At 53.5% G+C, this 20,249-nt stretch overlaps 1 protein-coding gene and 1 pseudogene across 1 annotated transcript; both read left to right on the plus strand.

Annotated features, from left to right (window-relative positions):
- Positions 1–5: 5 nt before the first annotated feature.
- LOC133362588 (protein Wnt-7b-like) lies at positions 6–1,958 on the plus strand (the record flags this gene model as incomplete). Its single annotated transcript, XM_061581518.1, is given in 3 exon segments — positions 6–68; positions 1,170–1,551; positions 1,554–1,958. Coding segments are annotated over 3 exon segments (546 nt in total), but the record flags the coding sequence as incomplete, so codon positions are not given.
- A 6,579-nt stretch (positions 1,959–8,537) lies between these two features.
- On the plus strand, positions 8,538–19,431 carry LOC133362587 (GTPase HRas-like; annotated as a pseudogene).
- Positions 19,432–20,249: the final 818 nt, after the last annotated feature.

A 20,249-nucleotide genomic window follows, 5' to 3' on the forward strand; every position in this document is an offset into this window, starting at 1 on the left:
ACGCGCGCGAGGTCCAGCGGAGCGCGCGCACGCTCATGAACCTGCACAACAACGCCGCCGGGCGCAAGGTGCCAGCGATTTCCCCACACCAAGCACTCCTCCAGATCCAATCCAACGCAGGCGCTGAAAACAAAATCACCCCACCCTCCCCACTCTCTCCCCCCCCCCTTCCCACCCCCCATTATCCTACCTCTTCTCCTCGTCATTTTTCCGGCACAATGCTTATTTTTAGCTAAGGAAAGCTGTCTCGAGTGCGGACCAATTAACTTCAAGGACAGTGCATATCATTATCATCATCAGAGTTGTTTCTTTTTGTTTGCATTTTGACTGCTTGTGTTGTGGTTCTTGTGGTTCTTGCAAACATGATGTCAGTTTTTGTACCAGTTGAAAGGGTAAAAACCTATCACTATATTTTGCCACTGGTAAAGGAGGTGTCTCATAGTGTAAATGGGGTTGCTGGGCTCTGGTCCAATCACGCGGCCCGGGGTATTGGGGGGCGGAGCCTGGTCTGCGGGGCGTGTGGGAGGGGCCACCGTTCACCTCGGCTCCAATGGGAGGCGAGGTGAATGGGGGCGGAGCCAGCGGGGCATTATGGGAAGGCCGGATCTGACGATCCGGAAGGGGAGGAGTCAGGATCACGTGGGGGGAATGTATATTAGTGGGAGCCCGGAAGAGATCGGGGCAGTCGTGGAAGTTGAGAGTCTGAGCCACGCTGGGTGGTGAGAGAGAGATCCGCGCCATCGGCCACGTGGCCGAAGGTCCTCAGCACGCCGTCGGCCAGCGGGGTGCGGAGTGCGGGAGTAGAGGAGCTAACGGAGGAGCGTGCGTGGCACGCGAGAGGAGACGACGCTGGTCCGTGGAGGAGACCAGCGGGGTGCGGAGAAGAACCTAAATAGAAGACAAGCGGAGACCAGCAGTGGCTGACGGAGTCTTTTATTACATGTTTGTGTGTTGCCATAAAGGCTCATATATTGGAAAACTCCAGCACAATTGCCGCTGGTGTAATAAAATTATTAAAGTCAAAGTCTGTCTCTGTCTCTCTGTGTCTCTCTCTGTCTCTCTCTGTCTCTCTCTGTCTTTCTGTCTCCCCCCCCCCCCCCACTTGTCCCCACCTACCTCCCCGATGCTCTCCTGCCCTCTCGTCTCTCTCTCCCCCCCCGTGCCGCCAGGTGCTGGAGGAGAAGATGAAGCCGGTGTGCAAGTGCCACGGAGTGTTGGGCTCGTGCACCACCAGGACGTGCTGGGCCACGCTGCCCCAGTTCCGCGAGGTGGGCTCCGCGCTCAAGCGCAAGTACGACGAGGCGGTCCACGTGGAGCCGGTGCACGCCGGCCGCTACCGCCACCGCTACCCCGCCTTCCTCCAGGCGAGGCGCTCGCGCGGCCACCGCAAGCCGCTCCACACGGAGCTCGTGTTCACCGAGAGCTCGCCTAGCTACTGCGAGGAGGACCGGCTGACGGGCAGCGTGGGCACGCGCGGCCGCCCGTGCGACCGCACGTCGCCGCACGCCGACGGCTGCGAGCTGCTGTGCTGCGGCCGCGGCTACGACACGCGCCGTACACGCGCTCGTGGCATTGCAAGTGCGAGTTCCGCTGGTGCTGCTACGTGCGCTGCAGCACGTGCAGCGAGGGGGCGGAGGAGTACACGTGCAAGTGACGGCGGCGGCGGCTTGCTGGGAAGCTGGGGCCCCGACTAATCCGCCGGCTCGATCGCTCGCCCCGTCGACTGTCGGCCGTGGCCCCCATGGGCCTCGCCCCTGGCAACAACAATCATGGCCGGACAAAATTGTCAGCGGATGTCGCTGCCTGATGGCGCGGCTGTCGTTCCGCACCTCGCAGTTGCCCTCAACTCCCCTCCCTCACTCCACCCCACCCACCGCCACCCTGCGTGATTGCCGACGGGGTGGGGGGGGGGCGCCAGGCGGATCCCTGCAAGAGTGAGATCTGCAATCGGCTCCCGAGCCTGGGACAAAGTAGCCACCGAGATCTCAGCATGATGGGAGAGAGAGGAGTCGGTGACTCGTCCACATCGCTCACCCTGCCCTGCCCCTCCCCCCCACCACCACCTCTGCCCCTCCAACCACATGCCGCTTCTCCCACTCAGATTTGCTGACCACGAGGACCCACAAGTTCTGTATGTCGCCGGCACCGAGTGCAGCATCTCCCAGTGAATCCCAGCGTCCCCCCCCCCCCCCCCCCGGCGAGCATTTCCCTCGTCGAACACGGGGGAAATGCGTGGACTCGATGATCTCGTGTTTTACAGGGAAAGGTGCGCATGGAAGGGCGGCAGATGGTCCAAAAATGTGTGGTTAAATATTTTTGCATGATTAATAACATATTTCCAATGATTACTAAGTGTGTACCCCTCATCACGGTTGAAATTATGTCTGTGTTTGTAAATTTGGATGGCCTCGTATACAAACCTTTGATGGTAGCCAGAGGGTTTGCAGAGCACCTTAGTCTCGGAAAAAACAATATCATGAGAGCCCACCGCGTTGTAGCAATGATCGGCAAAGGCGGAAGACTCAATTTTGCCGTGTTTCAAATCTTGCTTGTGCTCGCGGACACGATCAGAGACATGACGTTTCGTTTCCCCAATGTAACAATCACCACAGCTGCAACTCAGTTTATAGACTCCAGGGTATTGCAAGTCAGGGATGACATCCTTCACAGATGGGCTCTCATATATTGTTTTTTCCGAGACTAAGGTGCTCTGCAAACCCTCTGGATACCATCAAAGGTTTGTACACGAAGCCATTCAGATATACAAACACAGACATAATTTCAACCGTGATGATGGGTACAAACTTAGTAATCATTGGAAAGATGTTATTAACCATGCAAAAAAAGATTTAACTACACATTTTTGGACCATTTTATCTGACAGGCACTATTTTACTTTACCGAGTGTTGACATCCCCAGCGTTTAACAGTACTCTCCTTTTTCGTATTTGATTGTCAGCCAACACTGGTGAAAACAACATGGGCATTTTCGTTCTCTTCTGTCATGTGCACCAACAGGGGCTTGCGCACAAACACGTCCACGTCGACGTCTACGTACACCTCTTTTAGCACCCCCCCCTCCCAATACGTTCCATTCATTGGCTACCACATTCTGATAAGCTCCCCCCCCCTCCCCCTTAACTTGTATGACCCCAAGAACACCATCCCCACCGTCATACATGGAGGTGGAAACATTATGCTTTGGGGGTGTTTATCTGCTAAGGGGACAGGACAACTTCACCGCATCAAAGGGACGATGGACGGGGCCATGTACCGTCAAATCTTGGGTGAGAACCTCCTTCCCTCAGCCAGGGCATTGAAAATGGGTCGTGGATGGGTATTCCAGCATGACAATGACCCAAAACACACGGCCAATGCAACAAAGGAGTGGCTCAAGAAGAAGCACATTAAGGTCCTGGAGTGGCCTAGCCAGTCTCCAGACCTTAATCCCATAGAAATATGTGGAGGGAGCTGAAGGTTCGAGTTGCCAAACGTCAGCCTCGAAACCTTAATGACTTGGAGAAGATCTCCAAAGAGGAGTGGGACAAAATCCCTCCTGAGATATGTGCAAACCTGGTGGGCAACTACAAGAAACGTCTGACCTCTGTGATTGCCAACAAGGGTTTTGCCACCAAGTACTAAGTCATGTTTTGCAGAGGGGGTCAAATACTTATTTCCCTCATTAAAATGCAAATCAATTTATAACATTTTTGACGCGTTTTTCTGGATTTTGTTGTTGTTTTTCTGTCTCTCACTGTTCAAATAAACCTACCATTAAAATTATAGACTGATCATTTCTTTGTCAGTGGGCAAACGTACAAAATCAGCAGGGGATAAATACTTTTTTCCCTCACTGTATATATGATGGTAATTTTAGCTGATGGAACAGGAAATAATCGTGATTAAATGTATGTAAGTATACATTAATACAGTATATATAAGTAGAAACAAGCGGAGTGCCACATGAGGCAGTTTATCTCTTGGATAAATCATACCAAAATAACGGGTACGTAACTTTCTTAGGGTGATATTGCATCTAAGCTGATACTTTTGTCTAGACGACTAAATGCGACATTAAACTAAGAACGAGTCAGGCTGTCGTCGCTGCAGCGTCATTTATTCACAACTTACACATTCAGTGCATTCTCTAATGAAAATACGAAATGCAGTAAATCCTACTACACAGTCAGTAGCTACTACTGGCTCAGTAGATACTACTGTACAGTCCGTCGAGACAACTACAGAATCAATAGATACTACTTCCTCTGTTGTATGTAGGGCGTGTAGCTATATATAACTACGTGGGGGTAAAGATATGTTTTGAGGGGGGAGTCAACAATTTCCAGAAACCTTTGACATCAACTATTTACCGCACACTTTCTTTAACTTTTCACGTGAGGTCCAGGCACACCAGGAGGTCCCATAGGACCCTGAGACCCTGGCACACCCTGAACAAACACAGACACAGCTTTAATAAAAACGAGTATTGTATTTAAATGCCACACATTCATACATGTCAACCCATTCGGCTTACCCCTATTCTTGTACAGGGAAATTTTGATTTCCAGCTCCATACGGCGTGCAGCCGTTTCAATACGACAAACACGTTCAGCAGGAGACAACACGCCCGTTGAGCACGCGCTAGCTCGGCCACCTACTTGCTGCCCTGCAACGCAGTTACCCTTCACGCAAGTTGCCCAACTCGTGCAATCATCTCTGCGTAGGCCACGAGGTTCGTGCCGCCAGCGGCCGGCAGCGAAGTGAAGGGTGAACTCGAACGGCACTGCCTGGTCTACCGCTCACCGCTCGCGGCAGCGCAGCTACCGTCGAGTGCACAGGCGGTGCAACTGCGCCGGTGCGCCGGAGGGGTCGAAGCACCCGGGTGCGAACAGAGGGGGGCGGGTAGTTGCAAGCCCCGTGCCGGCAATGGTACGACGCTAACGGACGGTGAGCGGCGGCGGGTTCTGCGCCGCTACGTTGCTGGGGCAGTGCACCTCACGCGCTCGTGCGCAAGGCGCCGCACGGCGCAGTTGCCCAATCACACTTGGCTCGGTCGCGTGTCTCTTTGGAGAAGTTCCATCGTTACACGCCTCGTTCACCAAATGTGGTTTGACGTTTACACTATGAGACATCTCCTTTGCCAGTGGCAAAATAGTGATAGGTTTTTACCCTTTTCAACTGGTATAACAACTGACACCTTTATAGAAGGCATCATGTTTGCAATAACCACAACACAAGCAGTCAAAATGCAAACAAACAAGAAACAACTCTGATGATGATAATGATATGCACTGTCCTTGAAGTTGATTGGTCCACACCCGAGACGCTTTCTTAGAGCCTAGTCTCCATTGGTGTTGGACCAGATGACACCAAAAGGCGTACAACTCAAAGACAGCGCACTATCAGAGTATTGAGAGCTCGGGGTAAATTTACACTATGAGACCTCCTTTACCAGTGGCAAAATATAGTAGGTTTTTACCCTTTCAACTGGTACTGTCTCGGATGTGGACCAATCAACTTCAAGGACAGTGCATATCATTATCATCATCAGAGTTGTTTCTTTTTGTTTGCATTTTGACTGCTTGTATTGTGGTTATTGCAAACATGATGGACTTATGGCACTTGTTTTATTAAACTCTTGAATAAGATTTGGTTATAACTGTTGATGTTATGTAGCTGTAGATGTGACACAAACTATTGCTTTCTGAAAGATCTTGTAAAACAAGGGCAAAATTCACTTGTTTTAAAGTTTAATGATAACAGACCACTTTGCATTACTTATAACTCCTGTTAAAAATGTTCATGAGGTAAAGATATTTAACTCATGGAAATTTAAGGTATTCTATACAGTTTGTTCAATGTTATCTGACTGAATGAAAGGCAGAATTGCGTTTTAGAGTTGTTCACGTCTGCCTGAGTGGCTTCTATTTGGTTACATTGTCATTTGAAAAATAAAGTTAATTGTGGCAATGAAAATTGTTTTAGAACAGTGTGTGCTGTATGTGCTGTGTGTGCTGTATGTGCTGTGTGTGTGTGTGCTGTATGTGCTGTGTGTGTGTGTGCTTTGTGTGCTGTATGTGCTGTGTGTGTGCTGTGTGCTGTGTGTGCTGTGTGTGTGTGTGTGCTACTGCTGTGTGTGTGTGCTGTGTGCGTGCTGTGCTGTGTGTGTGCTGTGTGCTGTGTGTGTGCTGTGTGCTGTGTGTGTGCTGTGTGTGCTGTGTGTGTGTGCTGTGTGCTGTGTGTGTGTGCTGTGTGGTGTGCTGTGTGTGCTGTGTCTGTGTGCTGTGTGTGTGTGCTGTGTGTGTGTGCTGTGTGTGCTGTGTGCTGTGTGTGCTGTGTGTGCTGTGTGGTGCTGTGTGCTGTGTGTGTGCTGTGTGTGCTGTGTGCTGTGTGTGCTGTGTGTGTGTGTGTGCTGTGTGTGTGCTGTGTGTGCTGTGTGCTGTGGTGCTGTGTGTGTGTGTGTGCTGTGTGTGCTGTGTGCTGTGTGTGCTGTGTGCTGTGTGTGTGTGCTGTGTGCTGTGTGTGCTGTGGTGTGTGTGCTGTGTGTGCTGTGTGGTGTGTGCTGTGTGTGTGTGTGTGCTGTGTGTGCTGTGTGCTGTGTGTGCTGTGTGCTGTGTGCTGTGTGTGTGTGTGTGCTGTGGTGTGTGCTGTGTGTGTGTGTGCTGTGTGTGCTGTGTGCTGTGTGGTGCTGTGTGTGTGTGTGCTGTGTGTGTGTGCTGTGTGTGTGTGTGCTGTGTGTGCTGTGTGTGCTGTGTGTGCTGTGTGTGTGTGTGTGCTGTGTGTGCTGGGTGGGTTTGTGTATGTGCTGTGTGTGTGGCTGTGTGTGTGTGCTCTCTCTGTGTGTGGTACCTCATGGGAGCAGTAGTGTAGCTGTTAGCGCTACGCTGCGCTACGAACCCGGCGACCAGAGTTCGATTCCTGCTCACGGCCAATACAAGTGACTATTATATCTGAAACTGTCCTGGGCATCCCCTAGGTAACTCAACCTCAAAATTAGTACCTGGTGCGATGTGCAAACATCGTCACTAGGGGAGACAAGGCGGTCGGGGCGGGGTGCTGGCCACCCACCCCCTCGTGTAACATTTCGCCCTTCATAGGGTGCTCGCATAACAGCACTGCGCCCAACAGTCTGTTAAGGCTACACGGGGGATCTTTGTCTCTATTTACGTGACCGTGTCGTCTACACGCTGTCTGTTGATTATGTTAACTGCAGGGCTTTGATTCCTAAAGCAATTAAAAGAAATTGTGCCGTGTTTACTGAATGTGGAGGTATCTTTTTTAATAAACGAGACGACGCGTTGTCTCGTACAATTAAAGATTTCACCCGAGTTTCATTGCGAGCCGGAGTTTTGGGGGCCAGGACTCCGGAAAATATCTCCTGCCTGTTATCCAGGCGAAGAGTGATTTTTTAAACACACTCTCATCGATAATCATAAATCACTAACAGGGGTCATTGCACGAAACGTCGTCGGTTTGTATATTGTTTTCATCTTCATGGCAGTGTTGTCGATTTTTTCTTCGTTTGAAGGGAGGGGGAGGGGGTGGTGTCATCATTTTCAAGGATGACAGTGGCGGGGGGAGGGGGCGGGGGGGGATGGGGGGGCAGTGGGTGTCTGCGAGCTCCTATTAAGGCCGGAGCATCGCACTCCACGGAGGGATGCGAGTCAGTGGTCGTGGCACTGTATAGTCGCACGAGTGCGTGACGCACGCATGCACGCACTCATCGTGGTAGAGTCATCATTTTAGGCCGAGTGGACCTAGGGGACGCCCGTCAGGGCGGCCGGAATGTTGAACGCGTGCGCGTCTCTGGGATGGTGGCGCTCAGGAGCGCGACGTGCGGCCGTGTGCGAGGCTGTTTGTGTACCCGTCTGTGTGTCGTGACGGGGAGGGGTGGTGCAGCGGTTAGCGCGTTGTGCTACGAACCCGGCGACCCGGGTTCGATTCCCTCTCACGGACAAACACCGGTGACGATTATCTGAAATGGTCCTGGGCCTCCCCTAGGTCGACTCAGACTCAAATGAGTACTTGGTGCGATGTGTAAACATCGCCACTGAGGAGCAGGTGGCTGGGCGTGATGTTGGCCACTCGCCCCCCTCGTGTGCCACAGTGCCAGTAGCCTTCACAGGTGCTACTCGCTAACAGCACTTGCCCCTACAGCCCGTTAAGCCTTTACGGGGCGCTTTGTATGCCCGTGTACCTGCGTTTACGCGCATGTGCGCTCGTACGTTCGCACGTACTTGTGTACGTATGCGCGGACACAAATGTATGCGTGGATGTGCTTGTGTGCCACGTACGTGTGCGTCTATAAATATGCATAACGGTACCGTACGCGCATTTATGTGCATATCATAACGCAGGTTTGCGTGCGTATTTACCTCTGTGTGTAGTTTATAGAGACGCACGCGTTTCGAGCCAGCCTCAAACGAGAACCTGGTGCGGTGTGTCAACATCGGTCAGCAGCTTGCAGGCTTAACAGCAACTTGCCCTACAGCCGGTCGAGGGCTACACGGGGGAGACTTTGCCTCTGTGTCCCTATGATGAGTGTGTGTGGGGTGAACGTGCACTCGGAACTGTGGAATGTGGCCGAGGTGGCTGGTGGGATTCTGGGGGGGTGGATGGGTTGGATGGGGGGAGGCGTAGGGGACGCGGGATGAAGTGTAGCCCGCGCCCGTTATCCCTCATTCCCGGAGCGCCCGCACGCACACACGTCACCACGACGCTTGTGCCAGGCCATGTGCACCTTTGAGGCCACGTGAAGTGTCGAACGCCCGCTGCAGGAGGTTACGGGGCAGACCCAGCAGGTGCCATGGGTCGACTGACCGAGATGACCGAGATGACTGGCTGATGCACCACCTGTGCCCCCTATTGTGCCAACTTGCTGTGCTTAGCCACCCTGACGCTCCGCTCGTTGTTGTGAGCGTCGCTCCCCGCCCTCCGTTGTTGTTGGAGGGCGACTGCCTCCAACTGGCCCAGTAGCGTCCTTCACGAGCCTCCTCCACAGAGGCCGATCTTGACACCGCTGGTACAGTCATCGTCAAGTCCACTCAGCTCCACATCCTCCTGTACCACTCACTCCATCTCCTCTCTAGCCCGTGCCGCGCCCGTCTAGCCCCCTCGATCCGGCCGACAAAAGCTGTTTAAGGCATCGGTGGGCTGGGCATTGCGGGCTACATGACCCAGCCAACGCAGCCTTGCCTGCCGGAGGGAGCTCGACTGATGGGACTTTGCCCAGATCTTTCAAGGATTTGTGAGCTCCTCATACAATCCAGCCTGGTTAAACCTAGGATGGATCGTAGGCAGGCCAGCCTAAAATGTTTCCAACCGGCGAAGATGCTCCACCAGGGGGGTCCACGTCTCGCAGCGTAGAGAAGGGAGGGAAATGACCGTGGCCGAGAAGACCTGAAGCTTCGTGCGGAGCGACAGACCAGGTAGCTTCCACACAGCGTTACGCACCGATGAAAAGATATTGCCGCTCGACTGATTCGGATTGAGACCTCTGCTGATAGACTGGAGCCGGTCATAAGCACACTGCCCAGGTATGGGAAACTCTCCACTCTCTCCACAACTGCCCCATCACCAATTGGGAGTTGTGGGGGTGGAGTGTCCAGATGGTACAAATACCCAGGCAGGTGCTTAGTTTTGGGGGGGCTGATGGTAAGGCCCCACCTCTTAGTGGCACGCTCCAGTCTCAGCAGCAGCGCCTCCAACTCCTCTTCTGAATGAGCAGCTATTACCAAATCATCGGCATACATAACGTGGTTGACCAATAGGGGAGCCAGCCCTTGATCGCACCCGGGCGTCGATCAGGCCTCCCATTATATCTGTACCAAAATGGAAAATTCCCCCGGTACAGCTACACACACACACCTACACACACACACCTACACACACACCCTACACACACACCTACACACACCACCACCACACCACCACACACACACCCCCACACACCACCCACACACAACCACACACCACACACACCGCCACACACACCACCCACCACCCACAACACCACACACGCGCGTGTGGTGTGTGTCTGTGCTGTGTGTGTGGTGCGCGTGTGTGTGCGTGTGTGTGTGCGCGCGTGTGCGCGGTGTGTGTGTGTGCGCGTGTGGTGTGTGCGTGTGTCTGTGTGTGTGCGCGTGTGTGTGCGTGCGCGTGTGTGTGGTGCGGTGTGTGTGCGCGTGTGTCTGTGCGTGTGTGTCTGTGTGTCTGTCTGTGTGTGTGTGTCTGTGTGTGTGTCTGTGTGTGTGTCTGTGTGTGTGTGTCTGTGTGTGTGTGTGTCTGTGTGTGTGTCTGTGTGTCTGTCTGTGTCTGTGTGTGTCTGTGTGTGTCTGTGTGTCTGTCTGTGTGTGTGTGTCTGTGTGTCTGTGTGTGTCTGTGTGTCTGTGTGTGTGTGTCTGTGTGTGTGTGTGTCTGTGTGTGTCTGTGTGTGTCTGTGTCTGTGTGTGTGGTGTCTGTGTGTGTGTGTCTGTGTGTGTCTGTGTGTGTGTCTGTGTGTGTATGTGTCTGTCTGTGTGTGTGTCTGTGTGTCTGTGTGTCTGTGTGTGTGTGCGCGTGTGTGTGCGTGTGTCTGTGTGTGTGCGTGTGTCTGTGTGTGCGCATGTGTGTGCGTGCGCGTGTGTGTGTGCGTGTGTGTGCGCGTGTGTCTGTGCGTGTGTGTGTCTGTCTGTGTGTGTGTCTGTGTGTCTGTCTGTTGGGTGTGTCTGTGTTCTGTCTTGTGTGTCTGTGTGTGGTGTGTCTGTGTGTGTGTGTTCTGTGTGTGTGTCTGTGTGTCTGGTCTGTGTCTGTGTGTGTCTGTGTGTGTCTGTGTGTCTGTCTGTGTGTGTGTGTGTCTGTGTGTCTGTGTGTGTCCTGTGTGTCTGTGTGTGTGTGTCTGTGTGTGTGTGTGTCTGTGTGGTGTCTGTGTGTGTCTGTGTGTGTCCTGTCTGTGTGTGTGTGTGTCTTGTGTGTGTGTCTGTGTGTGTCTGTGTGTGTGTCTGTGTGTGTCTGTGTGTCTGTCTGTGTGTGTGTCTGTGTGTCTGTGTGTCTGTGGGTGTCTGTGTGTCTGTGTGTGTCTGTGTGTCTGTGTGTGTCTGTGTGTCTGTGTGTGTCTGTGTGTGTGTGTCTGTGTGTGTCTGTGTGTGTGTGTGTCTGTGTCTGTGTGTGTCTGTGTGTGTCTGTGTGTGTGTGTGTCTGTGTGTGTCTGTGTGTGTGTGTGTCTGTGTGTGTGTCTGTGTGTGTGTCTGTGCGCGTGAGGCAACAGATGCACCACCGGCATCTGTTGTAGTGGTGCATCTGCCCGTCGTCTTGATCCGTCAACCCATTGCACCACCTGGGTCTGACCCGTGACCTCCTGCCAGACGGCCGTTCGACAACTTCGCGAAAGTGCACCTGGCCTGCACAAGCGCCGTGGTGGAGTCTCGCCAACCACTCGGTGGCGAATGTTGTTGTTGTTGAGGCGAATTTTGTTGTTGTTGTTGAGGCGAATGTTTTGTTGTTGAGGCGACGCTGTGGATGGGGTGGGGGGGGGGGGTCATTGCGTGTGTTGTTGTTGTCGTCGTCGCAGCAAGCGGGCGCCATGACGGCAGTACAAGCCTGGTGGTGGTGGCGCTGAAGGCGTTTGGCAAGAGCGCCCTCACCATACCGGCTCACCCCAGAACCACTTTGTGGACGACTACGACCCCACCATCGGGGGTGAGCGCCGGCGGCCGCGTCGTGTTTGGCACCGCAGTGGCCTCGCGGACGTTGCGAGCAGCGGTCCCACCCTCACCCACCCATCCACCCAATAACCCACTCACCCATCCACCCACCTGCTCACCCCGCTCGCCCCCCACCACCTCACCCACCCAATAACCCACTCACCCACCCACCCACCTGCTCACCCACCTCACCCACCCAATAACCCACCCACCCAATAACTCACCCACCCATCCACCCACCTGCTCACCCACCTCACCCACCCAGTAACCCACCCACCCACCCACCTGCTCACCCACCTCACCCACCCAATAACCCACTCACCACCCCATCCACCCACCTGCTCTCCCACCTCACCCACCCAGTAACCCACCCACCCATCCACCCACCTAGCTCACCACCGCTCGCCCACCTCATCACCCACCCAGTAACCCACTCACCACCCATCCACCCACCTGCTCACGCCTCGCCCACCTCACCCACCCAATAACCCACCCACCCCACCCAATAACTCACCCAACCCATCCACCCACCTGCTCACCCCGCTCGCCCACCTCACCCACCCAGTAAACCCACTCACCCACCCATCCCCCCCTGCTCACCCGCTCTCTCGTCGACCTGCTCACCCAACCGCCTACTCACCCCCATCTACCTACTCACCCACCCACCTACTCGCCCACACACTCGCCTACTCATCTGCTCACCCCCACACTACTCACCCACCCACCTACTCGCCCATCCACTTGCCCACCCACTCGCCTACTCATCTGCTCACCCACCCACCTACTCACCCACCCACCTACTCACCCACCCACTCGCCCACCCACTCGCCCACACTCGCGCACCCACTCGCCCACCCACTCGCCCACCCACTCGCCCACCCACTCGCCCACCCACTCGCCCCCCACTCGCCCACCCACTCACCCACTCGCCCACCCACTCGCCCCCCACTCGCCCACCCACTCGCCCACCCACTCGCGCACCTCGTGTGTCGTGCCGCCTGCACAGGTGCCGCTGCTGCTGCCGTCTGTGTCTGCAGTCAGTTCTCCTGTAACGTGGTTGTCGCTGCGTTCCTGAAGAACCCCCCCCCCCAGATGATAATAAATGTATAATCCAGGGGGTCGAGCACGCTCCGCGATCAAACACGTGCGGCGCGCAACGCGGCCGAAGAGACCCAAGAGGCACGTGGAGTAGCGTTGGGTTCTTAACCTCACTGCGGACTCGCCACCCCCTTGGTTCTCAGTCGTAAAGAAAGCTGCGATGTTGACAACGACTTCTAGACTCTAGAGGGTGTTGTCTATGTTGGTTAACAAAATTGTTATGTTGTATGCGTGCGTGGGTGAAATTATTATGTTGTATATGTGGGTTATGAATATTCAGTGAAATAATAATAATTAAATGAAATTTGGCCAAATGTGTAATTATCCGGAAATATGTTAATTTATGTAATTATGCACATTTTAATTATGCCAATTCGAGAGGTAATCGTATTAATTATGCGAGTGGGTGTAATTATGATAATGCAAGTCGTTATGATAACCAGACCCCGCCTCGGTGACGAGGGTGGGTTATCGATCGGAATAAGGCAATTAATCGTATGCAGTTATGCAGGTGTGGTGTAAGTATGCAAGATTAACTTAGATTAACTCGGCATCGTTGTCTAGGTTCGTCTCATTCTCGCTTTAACATTCCCAGAGTGTGTATTCGTGGTTATATTTTAGGTCCCCGGTTCACCCCGTTATCGCTTTAACATTTACTGAGTATGTATTAGTGTGTTTATTAAGGTCACCAAGTTCAGATCTCAACGCAGAAGCAGATCTTATGCATAGATTTCAGGAAAGAATCACACAACCACTTCTGTATTGATCAATTTATTACTAATTCAACCTTAACTATGATATAGTATGCGAACTCTCAATCCCGGAACGTCAACACGGCATCAATACAGTATCATCAACGATTGTCTGATTTCACTTTGACAACGGCACATGGATCCCGCATAACGCGATGGTTGTTAGTGAGAGAGAGAGTCGTTAAAATATGCAAATACTATGCTAAGAAAACCTTAACGTTAATGAATGATTATACTCAACATTGTTCAAGCAGCAGTACCGCACTCCTTATTGATCATACGCAAACCCTTATCACGTTGTTAGCACCGTTGGGTCACGGGACAGTGTGAATATTCTGTAGAGGATGCGAGTACGTGCGGCGATTATGACTGAAAGAATACTTGAAAGATTATACGGCGATAAAAAAACACAATCAAAAACAGTTATTATTCTTAAAGGCACCAATCTCAACAGATACATCGGCAGGTATCTGACACAGAAACGGCTCGGAGTAAGGGCCTGCGACGGTGCTCCTTTTCCGAAGATCGTTATATTATACCAAGTTACTAATTGGGGCCAGATCACCTGATAAGGATCCGGTGGGCCACCACTCCCCACGTGAGCGTGGCTCGGCGGAAGGAGGTGCCAAGAATCAGTTTCGTATTGATGGATCTGTTGGGAATTATGCGATTAAGAGTACAGCCACTAAATATTAAAGATAAAAATTACGAATACTCTTATAAACGACGGATGGCCATCACTCGGTCTCGTTGTGATGCCTTCCCAGCAACGGATGGCTTATGGTTCGAGTGTGTTTGAGTGGTAAGAGTTTGTCTTGAATAGTCGGTGTTCGGAGTCGATTCTTTATGTCAACAGACGCCTGGTGGGTCGTGTGGTTGAGGGGGCGGTGCGCGTTCATAAGTATCTTCGCTCCCTGTCACACCGTGGTGAACTGGTTCGGATGCCGTTGATACGCTGTCGCAGGTTCGGAACCCGGTCGGTAGGTGGCGCCCACAACTCGCTCGCAGCGTGCAGTGTTGGGTCGTCGACCAGGGTGTGCACGGAGCCTCGTCGCCAAACCGCGACCCTCACCACTCCGGCGGCAGCAGAGACCTCCGACTCGGCAGAGGTTGACCCACGCAGGCCGAGTTGAGCTGTCAAGCGGGTCTTGCCCGCCTGCAGAGGAGATGGGGAGCCGCTTGAGTCGAGCCCCGAGAGCCGGCTTTGGTAAGCCGATCGAACTCGGCTGAGTCCCAGACGAGCTGAAGATGAGTCGAGCCGACCCGCTGGTCGCAGCTCGCTCCTGAGCCGACCCTCCCGGTCGAGCTCGCTCCTGAGTCGACCCGCTGGTCGCACTCCCCAGTCACCCGCTGGTCGCACTAGTTTCCAATGCTCAGGATCCTTTCCTTTATGCCGAAAAATCCCCCTGGATCCCGCCCACAAGGCGGGGCTTCTTTCGATTTTTGCTGTGTCAGGATCTGTCCGTAGGCAGGTGTGTCCATGTGTGTGTCCGTACGTCCGTATGTCCTTGTGTGCATCACCACGGTATATTCCGTTGTCACACTCCCTCCATAAAACCCACGAGCAAACAATCAGATGTTACAAATTGCCTCGAAGTCGTCTCTCTGTCTGGGTGCAATATTATCTCTTGTCTGGCCTTCTTCATGAACCCAAAACACAGACGTTACAAATCGTCTCATAGGCGTCTTTGTTCGTGTTGCACAACCTGGAGGGGGGCAACACTCTCTCCGACCCGGCGCACAAAGAAATGGTTAAAAGTTTTAAGTTAACATTTGTCCCTTACTATTTCACAGTTATGATTCTGTATGTAACCTAAGGTCTGTCGTTTCCCATCGTGGTGCTTGACTCAAGTGGAGGTGTTTCCCCGAGCGTATACACACTCCTATCCCGCGCTGCGGGGATACAAAGACGGCCGGGATCTCCCTTTCTCTCCGACCCTGGGTTTAACATCGTTTTTTTTATTATGTATTTATATTCGACCTGGTGGTGATTCATCCCGTTATCCTGGCTTTTCCATAAGTTTTACTTTTGTCTTTTCATGCATATGCTATTATTATTAATTTATTTCCGATATCTTAGGTTAAGGGGTAAGTTTCTTGATCCTAGGAATTCGTATTCCTTGGTGTCTGCATGGTTATATAAGCGGAATATAGTTTACGGTGAATAGCGTTAACATTGATGTTATGTACGATATTATGTATTGTGATGTCTTTAACTTAACTTGTTTGTCAGGGCTTTACTGACACGAAGTTGCATTCCATAGCCCCGCAGTCTTTGCCCCACCCTATCTCTGCTCGCCGTTGTTGTTGCTGTCCAGCTGACGCCGTTAACTCAAGGCCTCATTAATTTCCGTCACTCCTTGTAGGTGAGGGCGGTTGAACCTTGGAGTCAGTTCTGGTTTTTGTCTGCCTGCTTCTTCTTGTGTCCCCTGACCCCGGGAGTTATTATTTCTACTTTTATGGCCTGTCGAAGCCCGACTCGCTGTTGCTGGGCTGGTGTCGTTCCCGGCTTTTTGCTTACGTTTGCAGTTCGCCGTGCTCTTAATTTCCTTCCCTCTTCAACCTTATATCGACTATTCGCTCCTGTCTGGGTGCGATTCAATTTGACTTAGGAAGGTTCTGATTGTCATATGCTTCGGGTCGAGTTGTATAGAAAGTATTAAAGTATGGAAATAACATTTCATATTGACTTAATGATGGTGATGGTTCAGTAGGCGTAACTTGTGGCCTGGTTTAATTGGAGTGGGTGGTGAATATCAATAACTTTAGCCTACCCTGTTGTTACTTCGCGACTTTAACGTTACTGTTAAGTAGCAATACACGAATAATTGCGCTTCTTTGTCTTAACTAGGCGACGCGACACTTCTGGTGACCCCCACGCAGCCTTGTTGTTCAGCTGGGTCTGCATCCTTAAAGATATACACACTCTTATTCTCGTCTCACTGTGGCCATCACCTTCTGCTCTGGTAGTGTTATTCTTATTTCAGGTCAAGGGCCCCCTCACGTTCAGACGTGCAGGGTGTTTAAATCAGCTCCCTCCCTGTGCACACAGCCTTGAGCTGACCCACTTAATTTATTCCTTGGCCTTTTTGGGTTTATCTTGCTCCCTCAGCTGCAGGAGGACAAGGCGTACTTCTACCTCCCCCCCTGGTGTGCACGTGTTCCAACTAGCTCGGAATCCCTAAACACCAATCAGTGATGATTCCTGGCTTCCTGTGGTTGTGATTTAGACAAAGGCGCCTCTGCTTTCTTCCATTGCCTTTGAGTCGACACTGCCCTATTATTTGCCCATGTGCTGAGGTCATAGAATTCGTTTTGACTTCAGTAATATTAACATTCAGTATTGGATTAGCAAATGGGCAATGGTTCATTGATGTAGCTCGCAGCCTGGTCTCCAATTTGAGCGAGCGCGAGGATCGATATTTAGCCTACTCTGTTGTGAATTTCGAATTTTGACGTTACTTTAAAACCATGCAGGATGGTTGGGCTTTTTGCCTTAACTATGTCTGGCTGACACTCCCACTGTCTCTGCCGCCTGCACGGGTGACATGTGCCCGTTCATCAGGCCTTATCTTTCTTGAAGCAAGGTTGCAAATTCCTGCCATCCTAGCCCTCCTCCAGTTCATTACTTAACAACACCTGGTGTTTTGCAGTTTGCTGCGCTTTGGTGTGTTTCCTTCATTAAAAAAAACAAGTAAAAAGATAATATATAAAAATATCATCAAATATTATTCTCAATTTTGAAGAAGGGTTAGTATACAACAAGGTTGTTGGTGAAACAAAAGAAAGCTGCCGATGTTGACAACAGACTTCTAGGACTCTAGTAGGTGGTGTTGGGTGAAACAAAGAAAGCTGCGATGTTGACAACGACCTCTAGACTCTAGAGGGTGTATGGTGAAACAAAGTTGCGTACTCCCGTTCCTCGTGGCTCATTTGTGTTTCGACGACGTTGGACCTTGGTGGGGGGGGGGGGGGTGGCGAGATGCGGCCCCCTAGGTTCACATCCAGCAGCATCCCGACGCCGCTCGTGCGTGCGACGACAGCTGCCGAGGGCACGTCCACGTCGCGCGACGCATCTGCGCAGGCCTAATCTTCCCGTGTGTTGGGGATGGGGGGGGGGGGGGTATTCTCCGTTGCCGTGCCTCGGCGCAGGACTCGTACCTGAAGCAGCGGGTGGTGGTCGATGGCGAGACCTGTCTGCTGGACATTCTGGACACGGCCGGGAAGCAAGAGTACAGCGACATGCTGGAGCAGTTCATGCACGAGGGCGAGGGCTTCCTGTGCGTCTTCGCTGTCAACAACTCCAAGTCCTTCGAGGACATCCACCGGTACAGGTGGGTCGCTGGGTGGCTGACTGCAGCTACTGTAGCAAGTCAATTGCAGTGAACACGAATTGTTGTTATCTTGCCGGGTAAGGCCGCACCGAGCCGTGTAGTTCGTTTTCAAAAGCGATCACAAATGATAACCACGACTAGAAGTGGCTTATCATCGTGTGGAAATCTACTAGCAGCAGCCAAATCCACGCGACCACGGTTGGGAGGGAGACGGAGAGAGAGACACGGGGGGCGTAGCGGTGGGGCTGGTTGGGAGGGAGACGGAGAGAGAGACACGGGGGGCGTAACGGTGGGGCTGGTTGGGAGGGAGACGGAGAGAGAGACATGGGGGGCGTAGTGGTGGGGCTGGTTGGGAGGGAGACGGAGAGAGAGACACGGGGGGCGTAGCGGTGGGGCTGGTTGGGAGGGAGACGGAGAGAGAGACATGGGGGGCGTAGTGGTGGGGCTGGTTGGAGGGAGAGAGAGAGAGACATGGGGGCGTAGTGGTGGGCTGGTTGAGAGGGAGACAGAGAGAGAGACACGGGGGCGTAGCGGTGGGGCTGGTTGGGAGGGAGACGGAGAGAGAGAACACGGGGGGCGTAGCGGTGGGGCTGGTTGGGAGGGAAGAGAGAGAGAGAGACATGGGGGGGGTAGCGGTGGGGCTGGTTGGGAGAGAGGAGAGAGAGACACGGGGGCGTAGCGGTGGGGCTGGTTGGGGAGGAGACAGAGAGAGAGACACGGGGGGGCGTAGCGTGGGCTGGTTGAGAGGGAGACAGAGAGAGAGAGACACGGGGGCGTAGCGGGGGGGCTGGTTGGAGGGAGACGGAGAGAGAGACATGGGGGGCGTAGTGGTGGGGCTGGTTGGGAGGGAGAGAGAGAGAGACATGGGGGGCGTAGCGGTGGCTGGTTGGGAGAGAGGAGAGAGAGACGGGGGCGTAGCGGTGGGGCTGGTTGGGAGGGACAGAGAGAGAGACACGTGGGGCGTAGCGGTGGGCTGGTTGGGAGGGAAGAGAGAGACGTGCAGACTCCAAATATACAGCAGCAACAGGCATCGTCAGCGGTCACGACGGTCGTGGCTTGTTTTGTTGATGTGCTTGTGTAATCTGGGGTGCACGCCACCCCCAGGGCTTGTGAGATGCGGCCAGATTTTATTCAGAAGGTAAATCGAAACAAATGAAGCCATGGGGCAAAGTGAGTACGCAACTTTGTTTCGTCAACAACACTCTACGTCACTGTGTTTCTTATTGAGAAACAAAGTGGATGTCAAGGCTGCGGTCAAGGTTAAGAAGCACTTGTTCAGAGGCAGGGGGATCTTTGAAGGAGGAGATTGGAGGGAGAACTACAACATGGGGAAGGTTTGGGAATCGGAGGGATGATTTACAGGGGGGGACTGAGACCCCGACCTCTGCCGTGGCTTCCGTGCGCAGGGAACAGATCCAGCGCGTCAAGGGCTCGGAGGACGTGCCGATGGTGCTGGTGGGGAACAAGTGCGGCGTGCCCACGCGGACCGTGGACACGAAGCAGGCGCAGGAGCTGGCGCAAGGCTACGGCATCCCCTTCGTGGAGACCTCCGCCAAGACCCGGCAGGCACGCGGACGCCGGGGGAGAGAGGGGGGGCAGCTGGGGGGGTTGGTGAGTAGCCAGGGGGAATAAGTGGCGGCCGGTGGGAATGTGGTGCGCTGCGCCGTGAACCCGGCGGTCCAGGGAGTTCCCACGTGCCTGGGCTGTGTTGGGTCTGCGTGTCTGCCTGTGTGTGAGACTACCCGTGTTGGGTCTGCGTGTCCGCCTGTGTGTGAGGCTACCCGTGTTGGGTCTGCGTGTCCGTCTGTGTGTGAGGCTACCCGTGTTGGGTCTGCGTGTCCGTCTGTGTGTGAGGCTACCCGTGTTGGGTCTGCGTGTCCGCCTGTGTGTGAGACTACCCGTGTTGGGTCTGCGTGTCTGCCTGTGTGTGAGACTACCCGTGTTGGGTCTGCGTGTCCGCCTGTGTGTGGCTACCCGTGTTGGGTCTGCGTGTCCGCCTGTGTGTGAGGCTACCCGTGTTGGGTCTGCGTGTCCGCCTGTGTGTGTGACTACCCGTGTTGGGTCTGCGTGTCCGCCTGTGTGTGAGGCTACCCGTGTTGAGTCTGCGTGTCCGCCTGTGTGTGAGGCTACCCGTGTTGGGTCTGCGTGTCTGCCTGTATGTGAGGCTACCCGTGTTTCTGCGTGTCCGCCTGTGTGAGACTACGCGTGTTGGGTCTGCGTGTCCGCCTGTGTGTGTGGCTACCCGTGTTGGGTCTGCGTGTCCGCCTGTGTGTGAGGCTACCCGTGTTGGGTCTGCGTGTCTGCCTGTGTGTGAGGCTACCCGTGTTGGGTCTGCGTGTCCGCCTGTGTGTGAGGCTACCCGTGTTGGGTCTGAGTGTCCGCCT

This window comes from Lethenteron reissneri, unplaced genomic scaffold (genome assembly GCF_015708825.2).
Source record: "Lethenteron reissneri isolate LAM-NWPU_2019-01 unplaced genomic scaffold, ASM1570882v1 scaffold_1537, whole genome shotgun sequence".
In the NCBI taxonomy this organism is placed as follows: Eukaryota; Metazoa; Chordata; class Hyperoartia; order Petromyzontiformes; family Petromyzontidae; genus Lethenteron; species Lethenteron reissneri.